A 26,025-nucleotide genomic window follows, 5' to 3' on the forward strand; every position below is an offset into this window, starting at 1 on the left:
GTGTCAGGAAACCCTCCTGTACACATTGGACACAAACTGATCCAACTGACGTACTAGAGTTACGGCATTTCCAGTCAATGTTGGGGAAGTTAAAACCCCCCATAATGACCACCTTGTTCCTTTCACTCCTACCCAGAATAATTTTGCCAATCCTCTTTTCCACCTCCCTGGAACTCTGTGGAGGCGTATAAAAATCTCCAAGCAGTGTGATCTCTCGTGTTTCTAACCTCTTATAGTCGTAGATAAAGATGAGTGATCCTAAGGGAAGAGTACTAAACTGGGCCAAGGTTAATTATATCAAAATTAGGCAGGTGCTGGGAAATGTGGATTGGATGCAGCTTTTGAAGGGAAGTCCACATTTGATACAGGGGAGGCTTTCAAAAATAGGTTAAAGATAGTGCAGGATAGGCATGTCCCATTGAAAACCAGGGATAGGAAAGGCAAAATTTGTGGATGACAGGACAAGGAGGAAAAGGGAAGCTAATTTAAAGTCCTGGCAGCTAAGAACAGAACTGGCCTTGGAGGAATATTGGGTGAGTAGGACCAGTCTTAAACGAGGAATCAAGCGAGCTAAAAGGGGTCATGACATAGCTTTGGCGTGCAGAATTAAGGAGAATCCCAAAGCCTTTTATTCAGAAATAAGAGGCAAGAGGGTAGCTAGAGAAAGGGTGGTCCACTAAAGGACAAGGAAGGAAGTTTGTGTGTCGAGCCTGAGAAAGTGGGTGAGATTCTCAGTGATTACTCTGTATCAATGTTCACTGAGGAGAGGGACATGATGAATGTTGAGATTAGATATAGAAGTTTGTTTACTCTGGTTCACATTGACATAAGGAGAGGGGATGTGTCGGATAAGCTAAAGGATATTAAGGTGGACAAATGCTGTCTAGCCAACTCTCCAGCTCTATTTGGTCATTCTCTAAAATTTGACACACAGTTCAAAAGGGTGGTCTCTGAACTCTGACTTATTAATTTCTCCTTAATAACTTTTAACGGTCCCCTTACTTCATGCCCAAACATTAATCCAAATGGACTGAATGTGGTTGATGCATTTGGTGCATCTCTGATTGCACAAAGTCAAAATGGAATTCCCTTATCTGGATAGTCCTGACCATAAGCCCTCAACATGGTCTTTAGTGTTTGATGCCCTCTCTCAAGCGCTCCCTGCGGTTCTGGGTGGTATGCAGGAGATTTGAATTGCTTTATTCCCAAGTTATTCATAACCTTGAATAGCTTGGATGTGAAGTTTGACCCTTGATCTGACTGGATGTCCATTGGTAGTCCATATTAAGGAAAAAAAATTGAGTAATTCTTCTACAACCCTTTTTGCAGTGATATTGCTTAATGGGATTGCCTCTGGAAATCTAGTCTATACATCCATTATTGTTCATAAATACTTAATAAATTTAATAAATAAATACTTATTTCCACTAGTGAAGATTTATAGCTCAGGTTGAGGTTCTGGATGTAAGTTTGCTCACTGAGCTGGAAGGTTAATTTACAGACATTTTATCACCATAATAAGTAACATCATTAGTGAGTCTCCCTGTTACTGACCCGCTTTCTATTTATATGTTTGGGTTTAGAGTCATAGCGATGTACAGCACGGAAACAGACCCTTCGGTCCAACCCGTCCATATCCCAACCCAATCTAGTCCCACCTGCCAGCACCCGACCCATATCCCTCCAAACCCTTCTTATTCATATACCCATCCAAATGCCTCTTAAATGTTGCAATTGTACTAGCCTCCACCACATCCTCTGGCAGCTCATTCCATACACGTACCACCCTCTGCATGAAAAGATTGCCCCTTTGGTCTCTTTTATATCTTTCCCCTCTCACCCTAAACCTATGCCCTCTAGTTCTGGACTCCCCAACCCCAGGGAAAAGACTTTGCCTATTTACCCTATCCATGCCCCTCATAATTTTGTAAACCTCTATAAGGTCACCCCTCAGCCTCCGACGCTCCAGGGAAAACAGCCCCAGCTTGTTCAGCCTCTCCCTGTAGCTCAAATCCTCCAACTCTGGCAACATCATTGTAAATCTTTTCTGAACCCTTTCAAGTTTCACAACATCTTTCCAATAGGAAGGAGACCAAAATTGCAAGCAATATTCCAACAGTGGCCTAACCAATGTCCTGTACAGCCGCGACATGACCTCCCAACTCCTGTACTCAATACTCTGACCAATAAAGGAAAGCATACCGAATACCTTCTTCACTATCTTATCTACCTGCGACTCCACTTTCAAGGAGCTATGAACCTGCAGTCGAAGGTCTCTTTAGATTAGATTAGAATCCCTACAGTGCAGAAATAGGCCCTTCGGCCCAACAAGTCCACACCGACCCTCTGAAGAGTAACCCACCCAGATCCCTTCACCTATTCCCTACTAATGCACCTTTCACTATGGGCAATTTAGCATGACCAAGTCACCTAACCCGCACATCTTTGGACTGTTGGAGGAAACCGGAGCATCCGGATGAAACCCACACGGACACGGAGAATGTGCAAACTCTATGCAGACAGTCGCCTGAGACTGGAATCGAACTGGGACTCTGGCAGTGCAAGGCAACAGTGCTAACCACTGAGCCACTGTTCAGGAACATTCCCTAGGACCTTACCATTAAGTGTATAAATCCTGCTAAGATTTGCTTTCCCAAAATGCAGCACCTCTCATTTATCTGAATTAAACTCCATCTGCCACTTCTCAGCCCATTGGCCCATGTGGTCCAGATCCTGTTGTAATCTGAGGTAACCCTCTTCGCTGTCCACTACACCTCCAATTTTGGTGTCATCTGCAAACTTATTAACTGTACCTCTTATGCTCGCATCCAAATCGTTTATGTAAATGACAAAAAGTAGAGAGCCCAACACCGATCTTTGTGGCACTCCACTGGTCACAGGCCTCCAGTCTGAAAAACAACCCTCCACCACCACCCTCTGTCTTCTACCTTTGAGACAGTTCTGTATCCAAATGGCTAGTTCTTTCTGTATTCCATGAGATCTAACCTTGCTAATCAGTCTCCCATGGGGAACCTTGTCAAACGCCTTACTGAAGTCCATATAGATCGCATCTACTGCTCTGCCCTCATTAATCACCTTTGTTACTTCTTCAAAATACTCAATCAAGTTGGTGGGACATGATTTCCCACGCACAAAGCCATGTTGACTATCCCTAATCAGACCTTGCCTTTCCAAATACATGTACATCCTGTCCCTCAGGATTCCCTCCAACAACATGCGCACCATCGAGGTCAGGCTCACTGTCTACAGTTCTCCGGCTTGTTCCCTTCTTAAACAGTGGCACCACGTTAGCCAACCTCCAGTCTTCCGGCACCTCTCACGTGACAATCGATGATACAAATATCTCAGCAAGAGGCCCAGCAATCATTTCTCTAGCTTCCCACAGACTTCTAGGGTACATCTGATCAGGATTTATCTACCTTTACCTGTTTCAAGACATCCAGCACTTCCTCCTCTGTAATCTGGACATTTTGCAAGGTGTCACCATCCATTTCCTGACAGTCTATATCTTCCATATCCTTTTCCACAGTAAATACTGATGCAAAATACTCATTTAATATCTCCCCCATTTTCTGTGGTTCCACACAAAGGCCGCCTTGCTGGTCTTTGAGGGGCCCTATTCTCTCCCTAGTTACCCTTTTGTCCTTAATGTATTTGTAAAAACTCTTTGGATTCTCCTTAATTCTATTTGCCAAAGCTATCTCATGTCCCCTTTTTGCCCTCCTGATTTCCCTCTTAAGTATACTTCTCCTTCCTTTATACTCTTCTAAGGATTCACTCGATCTATCCTGTCTGTACCTTACATATGCTTTCTTCTTTTTCTTAACCAAACCCTCAATTTCTTTAGTCATCCAGTATTCCCTATACCTACCAGCCTTCCCTTTCACCCTGACAGGAAAATACTTTCTCTGGATTTTTGTTATCTCATTTCTGAAGGCTTCCCACTTTCCAACCGTCCTTTTACCTGCGAACATCTGCCCCCAATCAGCTTTCGAAAGTTCTTGCCTAATACCATCAAATTTGGCCTTTCTCCAATTTAGAACTTCAACTTTTAGATCTGGTCTATCCTTTTCCATCACTATTTTAAATCTAATAGAATTATGGTCGCTGGCCCCAAAGTGCTCCCCCACTGACACCTCAGTCACTTGCCCTGCCTTATCTCCCAAGAGTAGGTCAAGTTTTGCACCTTCTCTAGTAGGTACATCCACATACTAAATTAGAAAGTTGTGTTGTATGCAACTAACAAATTCCTCTCCATCTAAACCCATAACACTATGGCAGTCCCAGTCTATGTTTGGAAGTTAAAATCCCCTATATAATCACACTATTATTCTTACAGATAGCTACGATATCCTTACAGGTTTGTTTCTCAATTTCCCTCTGACTATTGGGGGTGTCTGTAATACAATCCCAATAAGGTGATCATTCCTTTCTTATTTCTCAGTTTTACCCAAATAACTTCCCTGGATGTATTTCCGGGAATATCCTCCCTCAGCACAGCTATAATGTTATCCCTTATCAAAAATGCCACTCCCTCTCCTCTCTTCCCTCCCTTTCTATCCTTCCTGTAGCATTTGTAACCTGCAACATTAAGCTGCCAGTCCTGCCCATCCCTGAGCCATGTTTCTGTAATTGCTATGATATTCCAGTCCCCTGTTCCTAAACATACCCTGAGTTCATCTGCCTTCCCTGTTAGGCCCCCTGAGTTGAAATAAATGCAGTTTAGTTTATTAGTCCTACCTTGTCCCTGCCTGCCCTGACTGTTTGACTCGCATCTGTTATCAACTCTCCCAGTCTCAGATTGATCTCTTTCCTCACTATCTCCCTGGGTCCCACTCCCCAACCTTACTAGTTTAAATCCCCCCGAGCAGCTTTAGGAAATTTCTCTGCCGGTGTATTAGTCCCATTCCAATTTAGGTGCAATCTGTCCTACTTGTACAGATCACTTCTACCCCAAAAGAGACTCCAATGATCCAAAAATGTGAATCCTTCTCCCATACACCAACTCCTCAGCCATGCATTCATCTGCTCTATCCTCCTATTCCTGCCCTCACTAGCTCGTAGCACCGAGAGTAATCCCTGTAATCTTCCTTCAAGAATCTCAACCTTTTCCCTTCCTATGTCGTTGGTTCCGATGTAGACAATGACCTCTTGCTGGCCCCTCTCCCCCGTGAGAACATTCTGCACCGTCTCTGAGACATCCTTGATCCTGGCACCAGGGAAGCAACACATAATTCTGCTTTTTCCCTGCTGGCCACAGAAACATCTGTCTGTACCTCTGACTACAGAATCCCCTAACACAATTGATCTCTTGGAAGCCAATGTACCCCTCGTTGCATTAGAGCCAGTCTCAATACCAGAAACTTGGCTGTTCGTTCTACGTTCCCCTGAGAATCCATCACCCCCTACGTTTTCCAAAACAGCATACCAGTTTAAAATGGGCATATCCACAAAAGACTCCTACATTAGCTGCCTACCTCTCTTACCTTTCCTGGAGTTAACCCATCTATGTGACTGTATCTGAGACTTTCTCCCCTTCCTATAACTGCCATCCATCACATACTGTTGCTGTAACTGTCTGTCCAACCGATCCTTTCGATCTGATAAGATTCACATCCAACACCATTTATGGCAGATATAATCCGCAGAAACCCTTAAACTCTCTTTAAACCCCCACATCTGACTAGGAGTACATAGCACTGTACTAAAGGCCATTTTTACTCCTTCACAATCGACAGACCCAGAAAATAACACTGTCATATTCCTCTACAAAACACTGCCCCAGTGGCTTATATTTTAAATTTAATCAAGAGACATATCTCCCAAAACATCTAATCAAGAAAGAACCCACTCTGCTCACTATTGCAGCCTTTCTATTGGACACACTTAAAACAACGATTAACTTGTCTGATTCTGTGCTATGAACTTCGCCCAAACAGATTCCTCCAAGATTAGTTGTGAATTTCACTTAGGTTGGTGATGTCATTTCCTGCCATTTCACAGCACCAGGGACCCGGGTTCGATTCCAGCCTCGGGCGACTGTCTGTGTGGAGTTTGCACGTTCTCCCCGTGTCCACCTGGGTTTTCTCTGGGTGCTCCGGTTTCCGCCCACAGTCCAAAGATGTGCAGGTCAGGTGAATTAGCCATTCTAAATTGCCCATAATGATAGGTGCGTTAGTCAGAGGGAAATGGGTCTGGGTGGGTTACTCTTCGAAGTGTCGGTGTGGACTGGTTGGACCAAAAGGCCTGTTTCCACACTGTAGGGAATCTACTCTAAAATTTGCTTTATTTTTAAAGCTCTTATCCACCTATTGAAATTACTGTGTTTGATCCTTTCAAACTCAATATAGGATTGACCAGGGTCTCTCCTTAGATTCCTGAAACATTGTCTATAGGCTTCTGGTACAAGCTCATAGGCACATAAAATGTTTTTTTCACCTCCTCATACTCCCCAGATACTTCCTCTGATAGAGATGCGAATACCTCACTAGCCCTACCTACAAGTTTTGTTTGGATCAACATTGCCACTCAGCCACTGCACTTGTTTAGCCACCTTTTCAAATGAGATGAAAAATGCTTCCATATCCTTCTCATCAAATTTAGGCATTGCTTAAACATACTTAAACAGTTTCTCACTTGGCTTTCGCCCACCATGGGTTTGCTCATCCTCGCTCTCTCCCTCACTAGACTTGCCTTCAGCCTTTATCTCGAGCCTTTTAAAACTGACTTTCCTTTTTAAGTGTCAGTTTCTGAAGTTCAAACTCTTTTTCTTTCTCTTCTGCTTTTAATTGTAACTCAAACTGTTTCAATTCTGCGATCCTGTCCCTATCTCTCACCTCTAACTCAAGCTGCTACATTTGCAATTCAATTCTTGCCATCTCTACAGATGATGGTTTCTCCAGCAAGTGTAAGTGCTGAGCTGCTGCTGTCATTATCTCTCCTTCCCTCACAGAAGCAGGCAGCTCCAATTCCAGCTTCTCTGCTCATTCCTGCAGCTTGGTCTCATTCACTTTTTGCAAAACTTCCAAAACCACATCCACTTCCAGAAAACATTTGGCAACTGAAAGAGCCATTACTATCCAAAGCTTTGTCTACCCAAGCAAACCAACACCCGAAATAAAGACACTAGCATCTATAACTAGCTGTTTAAAATCCGGCAAAGAGCCCCCAAACTATTCTGGAGTAGGTCAGACCACTCAAAACATTCTTAAGCAAGAAACCCCTGACCATAACTTTGCAATTTGTTTTGGTACTTTTACTCTGAGTAATTCTCAGTGTACGTTAGCTAGGTTGACTTCAGGTTTTAATACAGACAAAATGTATTCACAAAATTACACAATGAAGCACAAAGAACCGAATAAAGAAACCCTACAGAACTCAGTCTATCCAAACGAGACTTAATTGTGCTGTTCCGAATATACATAACAGTCCCAGTAAGCAAACCCTTAAACACAGTAAAAATGAAGCAAAAGCTTACAGATCGAAATTAGAAGGGCAGAAGGAGAGAGAGAGTTTAGCAATCTTTCTTCACACAGTCCACAGCTGAACTCCCAAACTAGTTCTGACTGAACTGCTCAGCTAGAGAACTGGCCATGGCCCCTTGACTTCAGATCACTTCTAAAAACATAAAAGCTTTGGCCTCAAGTTTCATCTGTTTAGATATAAACAAAAAGGCCTCTCAATACCCTTTTATTTCTGTACCAAAGCAGGTGTTTCAGATCTCAGAGTGTTTTGTGACCCCTCTGAAAAAAATCAAGAATACAGTATCCTTGGGAAAAGGCACAGGCCATAAAAAAGGGCCAGCTTTGTGACAAATCGCAGGAAGTGGGTGTGCAGGTGTAGCGTATAATAAAATCGACGTTTCGAGCAAAAGCCCTTCATCAGGAATGCGATTTTACTGCTCTCGGAACTGCTGTGCTTTTCCAGCACCACTCTACTCCAGAATCTGGTTTCCAGCACCTGCAGTCATTGTTTTTACCTTTTACGTAGCGTATAATAAGAAAGGCAAATTAAATCTTGGCATTTATTGTAAAAAGACTGGGTTAAAAAAGCAAAAACGTGCTGTTACAATTATCTATGTTGCTGGTGAATCCACACCTAGAGTACTGTGTCAGGTTTTGGTCTCATTACTTGAGGAGGAAGGATGTGGTAGCAGTGGAGATCGTTCAGAGGGGGTTCACTAGGTTGATTCCAGCGATGAAAGCTCTGTCGTAAGAGGAGCAGTTCGATAGCTTGGACATGTACTCACTGGAGTTCTGAAGAATGAAGGAGGATTCTGATTGAGGGATATAAAATACTAAAGGGATTGATAAGGTGGTTGTTAAACAGATGTTCTCTCCTGTGGGACAGTCTCCAACAAGAGGATGTAGATATAGAGTGAGAGGAGGGAGGTTCTAAACGGAAATGAGGAGAAACTGTTTCTCTCAGAGGGTTGTGAATCTGTGGAACTCTCTGTCCCAGAGGGCAGTGAAAGCAGAATCAGTAACAGATTCAAGAAATAAATGAATATGTTTCTGATGAAACACAGGTCACAATACCAAAATCGGAGGTGTAGTGGACAGCGAAGAAGGTTACCTCAGATTACAACAGGATCTGGACCAGATGGGCCAATGGGCTGAGAAGTGGCAGATGAAGTTTAATTCAGATAAATGCGAGGTGCTGCATTTTGGGAAAGCAAATCTTAGCAGGACTTATACACTTAATGGTAAGGTCCGAGGGAGTGTTGCTGAACAAAGAGTGCAGGTTCATAGCTCTTTGAAAGTGGAGTCGCAGGTAGGTAGGATAGTGAAGGCGGCGTTTGGTATGCTTTCCTTTATTGGTCAGAGTATTGAGTACAGGAGTTGGGAGGTCATGTTGCGGATGTACAGGACATTGGTTAGGCCACTGTTGGAATATTGCATGCAATTCTGGTCTCCTCCCTATCGGAAAGATGTTGTGAATCTTGAAAGGGTTCAGAAAAGAGTCTGAATAGGCTGGGGCTGTTTTCCCTGGAGCATCAAAGACTGAGGGGTAACCTTACAGAGGTTTACAAAATTATGAGAGGCATGGATAGGATAAATAGACAAAGTCTTTTCCCTGGGTTGGGGGAGTCCAGAACGAGATGGCATAGGTTTAGGGTGAGAGGGAAAAGATATAAAAGAGACCTAAGGGGCAAAGGGTGGTACATGTATGGAATGAGCTCCCAGAGGAAGTGGTACAATTGAAACATTTAAAAGGCATTTGGATGGGTATATGAATAGGAAGGGTTTGGAGGGATATGGGCCGGGTGCTGGCAGATGGGACTAGATTGGGTTGGGATATCTGGTTGGCTTGGACGGGTTGGACCGAAGAGTCTGTTTCCATGCTGTACATCTCTATGATTCTAATTAAGGAGAATCCCAAAGCCTTTTATATAAGAAGTTTGAGTCGATAAGGAACCCGAGACACTACACGTGTAGTGTCTCCCACCTTCCCTCCTCCTCTAACCTAAACAAAAGGACTCAGTCGGCTGACCAGGTAAGCTACTTAGTGTTCTTGCTTTGGAGACTAAGTGTAGAGTTATGGCAGCGCAGGCAGTGGAATGTTACTCCTGCAGGATGTTTGAGGTAGGGGTGACCACCGATACTCCTGCCGACTTCACCTGCAGGAAGTGCAGCCAGCCCCAGCTCCTCACAGACTGCGTTAGGGAACTGGAGCTGGAGCTGGAGTTGGATGAACTGAGAATTATTTGCGAGGCTGAGAGGGTGATAGATAGAAGCTACAGGGACATAGTTACGCCAGAGAATAGAGGTAGCTGGGTAACAGTTAGAGGTGGGAAGGGGAGGAAGCAGGCAGTGCAGGGATCCCCTGTGGTCGTTCCCCTCAACAATAAGTATACCGCTTTGGATACTGTTGGGGAGTACGGCCTAGCAGGGGTAAGCTGCAGTGACCGGGTCTCTGGCACGAGGTCCGGCTCTGAGGCTCAGAAGGGAAAGGGGGAGAGGAGGAGAGCGCTAGTTATAGGAGACTCTATAGTTAGAGGGACAGACAGGCGGTTCTGTGGACATGGGCGAGACTCTCGGATGGTTTGTTGCCTCCCGGGTGCCAGGGTCCGAGACGTCTCGGACTGTGTTTTCAGAATCCTTAAGGGGGAGGGTGTGCAGCCAGTAGTCATGGTACACATTGGCACCAACGACATAGGTAGGAAGAGGGGTGGGGAGGTCATTCAGGAGCTCAGGGAGTTAGGCTGGAAGCTAAAAGCTAGGACAGACAGAGTCGTCATCTCTGGGTTGTTGCCGGTGCCACGTGACAATGAGGCAAGGAATAGGGAGAGAGTGCAGTTGAATATGTGGCTGCAAGGATGGTGTAGGAGGGAGGGCTTCAGGTATTTGGAAAATTGGACTGCATTCTGGGGAAGGTGGGACCTGTACAAACAGGACGGGTTGCACCTGAACCAGAAGGGCACCAATATCCTGGGAGGTAGGTTTGCTAGCACTCTTCGGGGTGGTTTAAACTAATTTGGCAGGGGGCTGGGATCGGGACTTGTAATTCAGCAAGTAGGTTAGCTGTTTTTCAGGATGTCCAAGAATGTAGGGAGGCTGTGGAGAAGGTAGCACTGACAGGGAATACTTGCGGACACAGAGATGGGTTCAAGTGTGTATACTTCAACGCAAGGAGTATCAGAAATAAGGTGGATGAACTTAAGGCGTGGATTGGTACCTGGGACTACGATGTTGTGGCCATCACGGAAACGTGGATAGATGAGGGACAGGAATGGTTGTTGGAGGTTCCTGGTTACAGATGTTTCAGTAAGATTAGGGAGGGTGGTAAAAAAGGAGGGGGGGTGTCATTGCTAATTAGAAATGGTATAACGGCTGCAGAAAGACAGTTCAAGGGGGATCTGCCTTTGGAGGTAGTATGGGCTGAAGTCAGAAATAGGAAAGGAGCAGTCACCTTGTTGGGTGTTTACTATAGGCCCCCCAATAGCAGCAGAGATGTGGAGAAACAGATTGGGAAACAGATTTTGGAAAGGTGCAGAAGCCACAGGGTAGTAGTCATGGGCGACTTCAACTTCCCAAATATTGATTGGAAGCTCTTTAGATCAAGTAGATTGGATGGGACGGTGTTTGTGCAGTGTGTCCAGGAAGCTTTTCGAACTCAGTATGTAGCTGAAAATGTGTTGCTGGTTAAAGCACAGCAGGTCAGGCAGCATCCAAGGAACAGGAAATTCGACGATTTGGGCCAGAGCCCTTCATCAGGAATGACAGCATTCAATAAGACACCAGCATCTGCAGACTTCACTTTTAACTCAGTATGTAGATTGTCCAACCAGAGGGGAGGCCATATTGGATTTGGTACTTGGTAACGAACCGGGGCAAGTGATGGGCTTGTTAGTGGGTGAGCATTTTGGTGATGGTGACCACAATTCTGTGACTTTCACCTTGGTTATGGAGAGAGATAGGTGCGCACAACAGGGTAGGTTTTACAATTGGGGAAAGGGTAAATACGATGCTACAAGACAGGATCTGAGGAGCATAAATTGGGAGCATAGGCTGTCAGGGAAGGATGTCGTTGAAATGTGGAACTTTTTAAAGGAACAGATACGACGTGTCCTTGATATGTGTGTATCTGTCAGGCAGGAAAGAGATGGTCGTGTGAGGGAGCCTTGGTTGACGAGGGAGGTTGAATGTCTTGTAAGGAGGAAGAAGGAGGCTTACATAAGGTTGAGGAAACAAAATTCACAGAGCGTTGGAGGGATACAGGATAGCCAGGAGGGAGCTGAAGAAAGGGATTAGGAGAGCTAAGAGAGGGCATGAAAAATCTTTGGCGGGTAGGATCAAGGATAACCCCAAGGCCTTTTATGCGTATGTGAGAAACATGAGAATGACAAGAACGAGGGTAGGTCTGATCAAGGACAGTAGTGGGAGATTGTGTATTGTGTCGGAAGAGAGAGGAGAGGTCTTGAATGAGTACTTTTCTTCAGTATTTACAAATGAGAGGGACCGTACTATTGAAGAGGAGAGTATGAAATGGACTGGTAAGCTGGAGGAGATACTTGTAAGGAAGGGAGATGTGTTGGGCATTTTGAAAAATTTGAGGATAGACAAGTCCCCCGGGCCTGACGGGATATATCCTAGGATTATGTGGGAAGCAAGAGAGGAAATTGCAGAACTGTTGGCAATGATCTTTTCGTCTTCAGTGTTAATGGGTGTGGTACCAGGGGATGGAGAGTGGCGAATGTTGTGGCCCTGTTCAAAAAAGGGAATAGGGATAACCCTGGGAATTACAGGCCAGTTAGTCTTACTTCGGTGGTGGGCAAAGTAATGGAAAGGGTACTGAGGGATAGGATTTATTAATATCTGGAAAGACACTGCTTGATTAGGGACAGCCAGCACGGATATGTGAGGGATAGGTCTTGCCTTACAAGTCTTATTGAATTCTTTGAGGAGGTGACCAAGCATGTGGATGAGGGTAGAGCAGTGGATGTGGTGTACATGGATTTTAGTAAGGCATTCGATAAGGTTCCCCATGGTAGGCTTATGCGGAAAGTCAGGAGGCATGGGATAGTGGGAAATTTAGCCAGTTGGATAGAGAACTGGCTAACCGGTCGAAGTCAGAGAGTGGTGGTAGATGGTAAATATTCAGCCTGGAGCCCAGTTACAAGTGGAGTTCCGCAGGGATCAGTTCTGGGTCCTCTGCTGTTTGTAATTTTTATAAATGACTCGGAAAAGGGAATCGAAGGGTGGGTCAGCAAATTTGCAGACGATAGGAAGATTGATGGAGTTGTGGATAGTGAGGAGGGCTGTTGTCGGCTGCAAAGGGACTTCGATATGATGCAGAGCTGGGCTGAGGAGTGGCAGATGGAGTTCAACGATGTCAAGTGTGAGGTTGTCCATTTTGGAAGGACAAATAAGAATGCGGAATACAGGGTTAACGGTAGGGTTCTTAGTAAGGTGGAGGAGTAGAGGGATCTTTGGATCTATGTTCATAGATCTTTGAAAGTTGCCACTCAGGTGGATGGAGCTTGTAAGAAGGCCTATGGTGTATTAGTGTTCATTAGCAGAGAGATTGAATTCAAGAGTCGTGAGGTGATGTTGCAGCTGTATAGGACCTTGGTAAGGCCACATTTGCAGTTCTGGTCGCCTCACTTTAGGAAAGATGTGGAAGCTTTGGAGAGGAGATTTACCAGGATATTGCCTGGAATGGAGAATAGGTCGTACGAGGATAGGTTGAGAGTGCTAGGCCTTTTCTCATTGGAACGGCGAAGGATGAGGGGTGACTTGATAGAGGTTTATAAGATGATCAGGGGAATAGATAGAGTAGACAGTCAGAGACTTTTTCCCCAGGTACAACAGAGTGTTACAAGGGGACATAAATTTAAGGTGAAGGGTGGAAGGTATGGGGGGGATGTCAGGGGTAGGTTCTTTACCCAGAAAGTGGTGGGGGCATGGAATGCGCTGCCTGTGGGAGTGGCAGAGTCAGAATCATTGGTAACCTTTAAGCGGCAATTGGATACATACATGGATAGGTGCTTAAGCTAGGACAAATGTTCGGCACAACATCGTGGGCCGAAGGGCCTGTTCTGTGCTGTATTGTTCTATGTAAGCAGATAAAAGTGATATAAAAGAGACCTAAAGGGCAACGTTTTCACACAGAGGGTGGTGAGTGTTTGGAATGAGTTGCCAGAGGAAGCGGTGAAGGCTGGTGCAATTGCAGCATTTGAAAGACATCAGGATGGGTATATGAATAGGAAGGCTTTAAAGGAATATGGGCCAAAGGCTGGCAAATGGGACTAGAGAAGGACATCTGGTCGGCATGGGTGAGTTGGACCGAAGAGTCTTTTTCCTTGCTGTACATCTCTATGAGTCTAATTGCCTACACACACTCCTATTCCTGTGATTGCTGAAATGTATATTAACTACATCAACTTCACTGTCCTCATCCACACCTGGGCACCTCCATGAAATGTTCGGCATGACCTCCCTGTGATAAAGAAATGCTGACTTTGGCTGATCAAACCTTGCCTCTCAAGTGGAGTTTAATTCTCTTTAAGAATTTAATCTTGTAGTTTCCTGACCACTGATGTGAGACTCAATGGTCTGTAATTCCCTTGTTTATCTCTATCATCCATCTTGAAAAGTGGAAGCACGTTAGTTCTCGTGCGTGTGAGAAATCGTGTCTCACTAACTTGATTGAGTTTTTTGAAAAAGTGACGAGGAGGGTTAATGAAGACAGAACGGTAGATGTGATCTATATAGACTTCAGGAAGATGTTCGACATGGTTCCATATGGTAGACTGGTTGGCAAGGTTAGATCACGTGGAAAATAGGGAGAACTAACCATTTGGATACAGAACTGGCTGAAAGGTAGAAGACAGAGGGTGGTGGTGGAGGGTTGTTTGTCAGACTGGAGGCCTATGACCAGTGGTGTACCACAAGGATAGGTGCTGGGTCTAAAGCTTTTTGTCATTTATATAAATGATTTGTATGTGAACACAGGAGGTGTAGGGTGTAGGTTTGCTGCTGAGCTGTAGGTTTGATATCCAGACGTTTAGGAGGTGTAGTTAATAAGTTTGTAAATGACACCTAAATTGGTGGTGTAGTGGACAGCGAAGGTGTTTATGTCAGAGTACAAGGGGATCTTGATTAGATGTGCCAGTGGGCTGAGGAATGGCAGGTGGAGTTTAATTTAGATAAATGCTGCATTTTTGAAAGGCAAATCAGGGCAGGACTTTCACACTTAATGGTAAGGTCCTAGGGAGTGTTGCTGAACAAAGAAACCTTGGAATGCAGGTTCATAGCTCCTTGAAAGTGGAGTTGCAGGTAGATAGGATAGTAAAGATATGAGAGCCTTTATTGGTCAGTGCATTGAGTACAGGAGTTGGGAGGTCATATTGTGGCTGTACAGGAGATTGGTTTGGTCAGTTTTGGAATGCTGCATTGAATTCTGGTCTTCCTGCTGTAGAAAAGATGTTGTGAAACTTGAAAGGGTTCAGATAAGATTTACAGGAATGTTGCCAGGGTTGGTGGATTTGAGCTATAGGGAAAGGCTGAGTAGGCTGGGGCTGTTTTCCCTGGAGCATCGGAAGCTGAGGGATGATCTTGTAGAGGTTTATAAAATCATGATTGGCACATGGATGGGGTAAATAGACAACGTCTTTACCCTGGGGTGGGTGAGTCCAGAACTAGAGGGCATTGATTTAATGGGAAAGATTTAAAAGCGGCCTGAATGACACATTTTTCATGGAGAGGGTGATGTGTATAGAATGAGCTGCCAGAGGAAGTGGTGGAGTTGGGTACAATTTTGATATTTAAAGGGCATCTGGTTGGGTACATGAATAGGAAGGGTTTGGAGGGATATGGGCCAAACACTGGCAAATGGGACTAGATTCGTTTAGGATACCTGTTTGGCATGGACGAGTTAGGGTCTGTTTCTGTGCTGTACATCTTCATGACTATGACTCCCCTCCAGTCCTGAGTGGCTGGGCCACCTGACCTGAACAGGTCCTTGAAGCTACTTTCATAATCAATATTAACATGGAGTTGTCAAGATTCTAAACTTTGAGAAATTTTGAAAATTGGAGACAAAAATGCCAAATTAGAACTAACACAAACAGACCCCCAGCACAAGCACAGTGGGCCGAACTTTGTGAGCTGTCTGAATGTTTTTCAATCAGTTTGTATCTCTGTGAGGGACTGGGGAAGGCTGTGTATGGGAGGCACAGGGAGTAGGTGATGGAGTTTTGGGGAATACCATGATATCCGAATCCTGATTAATTCCTTCCACAGGTGCTGACTACAATACCAAGTACCGTCCTATTACCACCAGCTATGATTACAATGCCCCTCTGTCCGAGGCAGGAGATCCCACACAGAAGTTTTATGCACTGCGAGATGTGATTAGTAAGGTATGAACCAATGACCCTCGCCTCTATCAGAACAGGATGATGTGACCAGAGCTCAGGGGAGACTGAAGACACAATAGGGAGTGTATCTGAAGAGGTGGGAAGGGAGGTGGTGGAATGGACAGGATCAGATTCTAATCATAGATTTACTGTTTGAAGGAGTTAACCTATGTATGGCTAACTGCCATAAGTAGCAATAGTTTTATAAATAGTTAACTATTGTTAGTGGCTGCTGTTTTAGGAAGGAATATTGGTCAAAGTACTATCTCGATATCCATTTCCCACGGTTTGCTGTACAAACAGGCCCTTTGGCCCACTAAGCTTGCACTGATCCAGATCCTCTATCTAAACCTGTTGCCTATTTTCTAAGCCTCTGTATCCCTCTGTTCCCTGCCCATTCATGAATCTGTCTACATATATCTTAAATGACGCTATTGTGCCCACCTCTACCACCTCAACTGGCAATGTGTTCCAGGTCCCTACCATCCTCTGCGTAAAGAACTTCCCACACAAATCTCCCCTAAATCTTGCCCCTCTCACTTTGAACTCATGACCCCGAGTAATTGAGTCCCCCACTCTGGGAAAAAGCTTCTTGCTATCCACCCTGTCTGCACCTCTCATAATTTTGTAGACCTCAATCAGGTCCCCCTCAACCTCCATCTTTCTAATGAAAATCATCCTAATCTACTCATCTTCTCTTCATAGTTAGCACCCTCCATACCAGGCAACATCCTGGTGAATCTCCTCTGCACCGTCTCCAAAGCATCCACATCCTTGTGGTAATGTGGCGACCAGAACTGTACGCAGTATTCCAAATGTGGCCAAACCAAAGCCCTATACAACTGTAACGTGACCTGCCAACTCTTGTACTCAACACCCCGTCCGATGAAGGAAAGCAATGCTGTATGCCTTCTTGACCACTCTACTGACCTGCGTTGCCACCTTCAGAGAACAATGGACCTAAACACCCAGATCTCTCTGTATATCTGTTTTCCCCAGGACTTTTCCATTTGCTGTATAGTTTGCTCTTAAATTGGATCTTCCAAAATGCATCACCTCGTATTTGCCCAGATTGAACTCCATCTGCCATTTCTGTGCCCAGCTCTCCAATCTATCTATATTCTGCTGTATTCTCTTACAATCCTCTTCACTATCTGCTACTCCACCAATCTTAGTGTCATTTGCACACTTGCTAATCTTTCGTATGGAGATGTGGGTGTACTGTACCTTTAAGAGAGTTAAAGCTAGCAGAACTACCTGTCACAGCACCAAGTGTTCTGAATAAAGTAACAATGTAATACTTGGTGGAGAGCTAGATTAGCAGCGTTGCCTGGAAATAAAAAAAAAACAAATTTGGCTAATCAATTTAAACTATACCCGAAAAATATCAAATTCCAATTAAGTTTGAATTGAGTACAGTAGCGCCTCGCCTTGCGAACCTAATCTGTTCTGGGATCCGGTTCACGAACCAAATCGATTTTTCCCATTGTTCGGATAGTGTAAGAATGCTTGGGCGTAGCAACAAACACTGTCCACAGCGCACACCCCAAAGACGAACTGAATGAGATCACGCAGGGCCCGAGAGCTTTTGTGTTTAACAAGCGTGTAGCAAGGCAGAACAATGAAACCACGTGGTCGCACACGGGCTTTTTGCTTTCATACCTTCGTTTGTACCTTGAATTTCGTATGTACGTTGAAGCAAAATTTTATGTACAATCCTGTTCATAAACCAATTTGTACGTGAACGGGGTCGTTCGTATGTCGAGGCGCTACTGTATATTGACATTCTTCAAAGCCATTGACACAAGCCAATGCTTTGGGGGTATAAGACCAGGGAAAATTTAACAGTTGGAAGGAGAACTGCCAAGCCAACGACACCTGCAGACGGCCCAGAGAGTAGCTCTCTTAAAGGTACCTTTAACCTGGGAAGGATAATCCCGAAGAAGAAAGGAAAACTCGATTTCTGGCTGGTTTTGTATTCTTGAATTTTTGGTAAATCCTATTGGACTTGTGTTATAGAAGGGAAAGAAAAAGATCGGTTAGAGAAAGGAGATGTAAATAGTTGTTAGTTAATCATTCTCCGTTATACCTTAAGAAGTAAAGGTGTTAATTTTTACTTTACTTTAACTATTTACTTTAAATAGTTCGTGGCCTCTGGAATTTTCACAGACTATCGCATGGGACAATTCTTTTCTGTGTTGCTGGTTTAAGTTAAGCAGGAGAGTTTACCCCCCTGTCGTAACACCTTCCTCCGGATCATTTATGTATATCACAAACAACAATAGTCCCAGCCCGGATCCCTGTGGGACACCACTGGTCACTGGTCTCCATTTTGAGAAACTCCCTTCCAGTACTACTCTCTGTCTCCTGCTGCCCAGCCAGTTCTTTATCCATCCAGTTAGAACATCCTGGACCCCATGCAGCTTCACTTTCTCCATCAGCCTACCACGGGGAACCTTATCAAACGCCTTATTGACGTTCATGTATATAACATCAACAACCTTTCCCTGATCAATCCACATTGTCATTTCCTCAGAAAGTTCTGTTAAGTTGGTAAGACATGATCGTCACTGTACAAACCTTGCTGCCTATCACTGATAAGCCCATTTTCTTCCAAATGGGAATAGATCCTATCCCTCAATATCTTCTCCAACAGCTTCCCTATCATTGACGTCAGGCTCACTGGTTTATGATTACATGGATTACCCCTGCTACCGTTCTTAACTAAGGGGACAAAATTAGCAATTCTCCAATCCTCTGGGACCTCACCCCGGTTCATAGAGACCTTGAAAAAACTGACCCTCCAATAGTGTGGCACTCCCTCAGTTCTGACCGTCTGATAGTGCAGCACTACCTTAATACTGACCCTCCAACAGTACAGCACTCCCTCAGTACTGACTCTCCGACAGTACGGCACTCCCTCAGTACTGACTCTCCGACAGTGCGGCACTCCCTCAGCACTGACCCTCTGACAGTGCGGTACTCCCTCAGCACCGACCCTCCGTCAGTGCGGCACTCCCTCAGCACTGACCCTCCGACAGTGCAGCACTCCCTCAGCACTGAATCTCCAACAGTGCGGCACTCCCTCAGTACTGCACGTGGGAGTGTCAGCCTCGGTTCAGTTTTCATTCAGACTTTCTGCCAGCGAATTAGACTGTAATCCTGAGTTCCACTTCCTCAACATCTTTCTATCTGTGAAACTCTGTTCCTCAATGCAAGTACATCTCATTGCACATTCTCAATTGCTGAATATTTAAATTTGCAGTGTGGAAGGTGCTTTACGCTGTATCTAACCAAATGCTGTCTCTGTCCTGGGCGTGTTTGATGGGGACAGTGTAGAGGAAGCTCTTCATGGGGGCTGTATTCATTTGTGAGAAATGTTGCAGCTTAATTTTTTATTCTCTCTTATTTTATTCTCAGTTTCGAGCTGTCCCTTTGGGTCCAGTACCACCACCCACTGTGAAGTTTGCATATGGTACTGTCCATATGACCAAGGTAAGCGTTTAGCCTGTTGGGTTGTTTGTGGCTTCCCTGTGGTCTCTGGCTGACTGTTGCTTTTATCTTTCAGTTCGGAGCACTACTGGATTTCCTGAATGTGCTGTCACCCGGAGGAGCTGTCAATAGCACTTACCCTTTGACCTTTGAGCAAATGCAACAGGTAGGAGGTCAGTGCATTGTGAAGAGCTTTTGAGCTAGGTCTAGGTGCAGTTCCACTTTAATGCAACGTGCATCAAAAGGACATGTATTTAAAATGGGATAGAATGCAGATTATTGCAAAAATTTCAAAACAGAATTGAATTAGTTTTAATCCCGCTATCACCACCCTCCCATCCCCAGTCGTGTACATGAGCGGTGAATTTGTAGCTGTAGGGATTCCTGAGGAGAAGTGAGCAATGTGAGAAATGGCAGAGCCTCTTTACACTGTTCTGAGGTTGGAGGAGATGATAGAGATTGGCACGGGCAGGCACAGGTAGATACAATAATAAGGAAGAGATTTTTAAATTTGGAGCTTTGCTGGACCAAGTGTAGATCAACAAAGCACATGGATGAGTCTGAATGGAATTTGGTGTAAATTTTGACATGGGCATGACGGTAATTTTCAGAGGGCACAAAGTGGGCGATGACTAGCAGTGATTTGGCATCATTGAGCCTGGATGCATTGGATGCTATGAATATAGATTTCTGTTGTAAGACTTCTGACTTTATTGATGATACCAAACTGGATAAGCTGTGAGAAGGCTGCAAAAAGGTTTCAAGAAGACTTTGACAGCTTCATTGAATATTTAAAATCTGATTGAAGATTTGTAGCTCGGGTATCTGTTGTTGTGGTTCTGCTCGCCGAGCTGGAAGTTTTTGCTGCAAACGTTTCGTTCCCTGGCTAGGGAACATCATCAGTGCTGTTGGAGCCTCGTGTGAAGCGCTGCTTTGATGTTTCTTCCGGTATTTATATTGGTTTGTTCTTGCCGCTTCCGGGTGTCAGTTTCAGCTGCAGTGATTTGTATGTGGGGTCCAGGTCGATGTGTCTGTTGATGGATGTTCTTGCCATTTCCGGGTGTCAGTTTCAGCTGTAGTGGTTTGTATATGGTGTCCAGGTCAATGTGTCTGTTGATGGAGTTTGGGGATGAATGCCATGCTTCTAGGAATTCTCTGGCTGTTCTCTGTCTGGCTTGTCCTATGATAGTGGTGTTTTCCCAGTCAAATTCATGTTGCTGGTTGTCTGAGTATATGGATACTAGAGATAGCTGGTCGTGTCGTTTTGTGGCTAGCTGATGTTCATGGATGCGGATTGTTAGCTGTCTTCCTGTTTGTCCTATATAGTGTTTTGTGCAGTCCTTGCATGGTATTTTGTAAACTACGTTAGTTTGGCTCATGCTGGGTATTGGGTCCTTTGTTCTAGTGAGTTGTTGTCTGAGTGTGGAAGTTGGCTTGTGTGCTGTTATGAGTCCTAAGGATCGCAGTAGTCTGGCTGTCAGTTCTGAGACGCTCCTGACGTATGGTAGAGTGGCTAGTCCTTTTGGTTGTGGCATGTCCTCGTTCCTCGGTCTATCTCTTAGGCATCTGGTGATAAAGTTGCGTGGGTATCCGTTTTTGGCAAATACCTTGTATAGATGTTCCTCTTCCTCTTTTCGCAGTTCTGGTGTACTGCAGTGTGTTGTGGCCCTTTTGAATAGTGTCCTGATGCAGCTTCGTTTGTGTGTGTTGGGGTGGTTACTTTCATAGTTTAAGACTTGGTCTGTGTGTGTTGGTTTCCTGTGTATCCTTGTGGTGAATTCTCCGTTGGGTGTTCTCTCTACTAACACGTCTAGGAATGGGAGTTGGCTATCCTTTTCTTCTTCTCGTGTGAATCGGATTCCTTTGAGTGTGGCGTTGATGATTCGGTGTGTTTTTTTTATATCTGTGTTTTTGATGATTACAAAGGTGTCATCAACATATCTGATCCAGAGTTTGGGTTGGATTTGTGGTAGGGCTGTATGTTCTAACCTTTGCATAACTGCCTCTGCTATGAGTCCCGAGATTGGTGATCCCATGGGTGTTCCGTTGATTAGTTCGTATATCTGATTGTTGAATGTAAAGTGTGTGGTGAGGCACAGGTCCAGTAGTTTAAGTATGCCGTCCTTGTTGATAGGTTCGGCCTCCTGTGTTTCAGTTTTTGCTGAAACACCTAGTCAGCGGATCCAAACACTCCATACAATCAACACAGGAATTCTTGGACGTCATCAGGAATACACACATAGACAAAGAAGAAACCATGGTATCATTCGACGTGACGGCACTGTTCACTTCAATTGACAAAACCCTAGCCAGAGAAACAATAGCCAACCCACTGGACATACATAACAGAACAGTTATGTAGAGAGAACAGGAGTAAAGACGCTCGTAGATGAGGCCAGTGCGGTTGATGCATTATAAGGTTCCTACTGGGAGACTGATAGCATGGTTAAGAGCCCTTAGGGATCCAAGGAAAGTTTCCACAATTGAATCCACAATTGGCTGAGTGGCAGGAAGCAGAGGGTGATCGTTGAGGGAGTGATCTTTTAACTGGAAGTCTGTGTCCAGTGGGGATGCACAGGGTGAGAGTTGGGGTCTTTGCTGTCAGTGATTTATATAAATCAGTTGGACACGAATGTAGGAGGGTTGATCAGAAAGTTCATGGATGATGTGAAAATTGGTGGGGGTGGTAAATAGTGAGGAAGAAAACCTTCGATTACAGAAGGATATAGACAGGCTAGTCAGTGGCAAATGGAATTTACTCTGTATAAATGTGAGGTGATGTGCATGAACAGGATAAACAAGACAAAGGAATACATGACGAGGGGTAGGGCCCTGGGAAGCACTGAGGATCAGAGGGACCTTGGTGTGCATGTATAAAATGGTTAAGAAGATATGTGGTGGACTGCCTTTTTTTAACCAAGGCACGGGTTTAAGAGCAGAGAGATTATGCTGAAACAGTGTAAAACATGGTTAGGCTGCAGCTGGAGTATTATGTGCAGTCCCTGAATCCACATTATAGGAAGAATATGATAGCACTGGAGAGGATGCAGGAGAGACTCACTGGGATGGTGCATGGTCTGGAGAGTTTTAGTTATGAAGACAGACCAGACACTCTAGGGTTGTTTTGTTTGGAGAGACGACACTGAGAAAGGCCATGTTTCAGCTGTATAAAATTATAGGGAGTGCAGAGATGGTGGTGAGAGAACCCCGATTAGGCCCATGGAGAGTCACTAATTAATCTCCCTATGGAGCTTGTTGAGTATGAGTTCCCCTGGTAATAGACAATGGCTTCCCCAGATGGAACTTGAGCCCTCACCTGAAACCTTTTGAAAACAGAGCCATGGAATTGTCTCCACGGGTGTTTTTACTGGTGGGGGTTGATGGGGGGAAGGTTACTCACTTTTGAGTAGGTAACACTATTGGGTAGAAAGAAGTGGGGGGGGGGGAAAGCAGATGATGTGCGGGGGGAGCTCTTGTGGCACAGTGGTAGTGTCCCTCTGAATCAGCAGGCCCAGGCTCAAGTCCCTCCTGCTTTATCGGTGTGTGATAACATTACTTGATCTGGCTGGATAAAAAATAAACAGGTGAAAAACAAAGTTGGATTCTGGGGCGGGCAGGGGAGGAGTGCTCTTGTGGTGCAGTGGTAGTATCCCTTCCTTTAGAACATAGAACAATACAGCACAGAACCCTCGATATTGCGCCGATTTGTGAACTAATCTAAGCCCATCCCCCTACAGTATCCCATCATCATCCATGTGCTTATCTAAGGATTGCTTAAATCTCCCTAATGTGGCTGAGTTAACGACATTGGGAGGTAGGGCATTCCACGCCCTTACCACTCTCTGAGTAAAGAACCTGCCTCTGACATCTGTCTTAAATCTATCACCCCTCAATTTGTAGTTATGTCCCTTGTACACACTGACATCATCATCCTAGGGAAAAGACTTTCACTGCCTACCCTATCTAATCCTCTGATCATCTTGTATGTCTCTATCAAATCCCCTCTTAGCCTTCTTCTTTCAAGTCTCTCAGCCTTTCCTCATAAGACCTTCCCTCCAGACCAGGCACATCCTGGTAAATCTCCTCTGCATCTTTTCCAATGCTTCCACATCCTTCCCAAAATATGGGGACCAGAACTGTACACAATATTCCAAGTGTGGCCGCACCAGCGTTTTGAATGATATTGCAGCTCCGGAACTCAATCTCTCTACCAATGAAACGTAACACACCGTATGCCTTGTTAACAGCAATATTCACCTCGGTGGCAACTTTCAGGGATCTATGTACATGGATTCCAAGATCCCTCTGCACATCCACACTACCAAGAATCTTTCCATTGACCCAGTACTTTGCCTTCCTGTTATTCTTCCCAAAGTGCATCACCTCACATTTAGCTGCATTGAACTCCATTTGCCACCTCTCAGCCCAATTCTGCAGTTTATCCAAGTCCCTCTGCAACCTGTAACATTCTTCCACACTGTCCACTACTCCACCGACTTTAGTGTCATCTGCAAATTTACTAATCCATCCACTTATGCCTGCGTCTAAGTCACTTATAAAAATGACAAACAGCAATGGTCCCAAACCAGATCCTTGTGACACACCACTAGTAATCAGACGCCAGGCTGAATATTTTCCATAGACCACCACTCGCTGCCTTCTTACAGAAAGCCAGTTTCTAATCCAAACTGCTAAATCACCCTCAATCCCATGCCTTTGTATTTTCTCCAACAGGTAAAAACAATGACTGCAGATGCTGGAAACCAGATTCTGGATCAGTGGTGCTGGAGAAAGGCACAGCAGTTCAGGCAGCGTCCGAGGATCGGTGATTTTACTGCTCCTCAGATGCTGCGTGAACTGCTGTGATTTTCCAGCACCACTGATCCAGAATTTTCTCCAACAGCATATCATGTGGAACTTTATCAAAGGCTTCACTGAAGACCATTGTTTACCACGTCAACTGCCCTACCCCCATCTACATGCTTGGTCACCTTCTCAAAAAACACAATGAGGTTTGTGAGGCACGACCCGCCCTTGACGAAACCATGTTGACTATCTGAAATCAAATTGTTGCTTCCTAGATGATTATAAATCTTATCTCTTATAATCCTTTCCAAAACCTTTCCTACAACAGAAGTAAGGCTGACTGGTCTGTAATTACCTGGATCATCTCTGCTGCCCTTCTTGAACAAGGGCACAACATTTGCAATCCTCCAGTCCTCTGGTACTAAATCTGTAGATAATGATGACTCAAATATCAAAGCCAAAGGCTCTGCTATCTCCTCCCTAGCTTCCCAGAGAATCCTCGGATAAATCCTCTCCGGCCCAGGAGACTTACCTACTTTCACTCCTTCTGGAATTGATAACTAACCTCGATCCTTTCTAGTCTAATATCTCGTACCTCATTCTTCTCCTCTACAATATTCTCCTTTTCCTGAGTGAACACCGATGAGAAATGCTCATTTAGCACCTCTCCGCTCTCCACAGGGTCCACACTCAACTTCCCACTTCTGTCTTTGACTGGCCCTATTCCTACCCTAATCAACCTTTTATTCCTCACATACCTATAGAAAACTTTAGGATTCTCCTTTATTCTACTTGCTAAAGACTTGCTTGTGTCCTCTCTTTGTTCTTCTTAACTCTCTCTTTAAATCCTTCCTAGCTGATCTGTAATTCTCCATCGCCTCATCTGAACCATCTCGTCTCATTAACACATAAGCCTCCTCCTTCTGCTTAACAAGAGATGCAATTTCTGTAGTAAATGCACGGTTCCCTTACCTTATCACTTCCTCCCTGCCTGACAGGGATATATCTATCAAGGACACGCAATATCTGTTCCTTAAACCAGCCCCACATTTCCATTGTCCCCATCCCCTGCATTTTGCTACCCCATTCTATGCATCCTAATTCTTGCCTAATCGCATTATAATTGCCCTTGCCCCATCGATAACTCTTGACCTGTGGCATGTACCGATCCCTTTCCATCGCTAAACTAAACGTAACTGAATTATGGTCACTCTCTCCAAAGTGTTCACCTACAACTAAATCAAACACCTGGCCTGGTTCATTACCAAGTACCAGATCCAGTGTGGCCTCCCCTCTTGTCGGCCCTTCGACATACTGTGTCAGGAAACCCTCCTGTATACATTGGACAAAAACTGATCCAACTGACGTACTAGAGTTACAGCATTTCCAGTCAATGTTGGGGAAGTTAAAATCCCCCATAATGACCACCCTTTTCCTTTCACTCCTACCCAGAATAATTTGCTAATCCTCTCTTCCACCTCCATTGAACTCTGTGGAGGTCTATAGAAAACTCCAAACAGTGTGACCTCCCCTCTCCTGTTCTAACCTCAGCCCACACTACTTCAGTAGATGAGTCCTCGTCAAAAGTTCTTTCAGCCACCGTTATACTATCCTTGACTAACAAGGCCACACCTCCCCCTCTTTTACCGCCTTGCCCGTCCTTAATGAAAGCTCTAAACCCTGGAACCTGCAACATCAATTCCTCATCCTGCTCTATCCATATCTTTGAGTCAGGTGGCCTGGGTTAAAGTCCAACCTGTTGTAGAGGTGTGTAATAACATCGCTGTGTGAGTTGATTGGAAAATAGGTTTTAAAAACGCAGACCCACAAGTAGTGGCTCTATT

At 44.7% G+C, this 26,025-nt stretch overlaps 1 protein-coding gene across 1 annotated transcript in view; it reads left to right on the forward strand.

The window, feature by feature from the left end:
• Window positions 1–26,025, forward strand: part of glb1l (galactosidase, beta 1-like) — a 105,254-nt gene that overhangs the window by 69,173 nt on the left and 10,056 nt on the right. Inside the window, exons 10-12 of the mRNA XM_060828182.1 lie at window positions 15,768–15,886; window positions 19,304–19,378; window positions 19,452–19,541. Of these exons, the coding sequence (XP_060684165.1) occupies window positions 15,768–15,886; window positions 19,304–19,378; window positions 19,452–19,541 (284 nt within the window). The remainder of the gene's footprint in view (window positions 1–15,767; window positions 15,887–19,303; window positions 19,379–19,451; window positions 19,542–26,025) is intronic.

Source organism: Hemiscyllium ocellatum, chromosome 7, assembly GCF_020745735.1.
Source record: "Hemiscyllium ocellatum isolate sHemOce1 chromosome 7, sHemOce1.pat.X.cur, whole genome shotgun sequence".
In the NCBI taxonomy this organism is placed as follows: Eukaryota; Metazoa; Chordata; class Chondrichthyes; order Orectolobiformes; family Hemiscylliidae; genus Hemiscyllium; species Hemiscyllium ocellatum.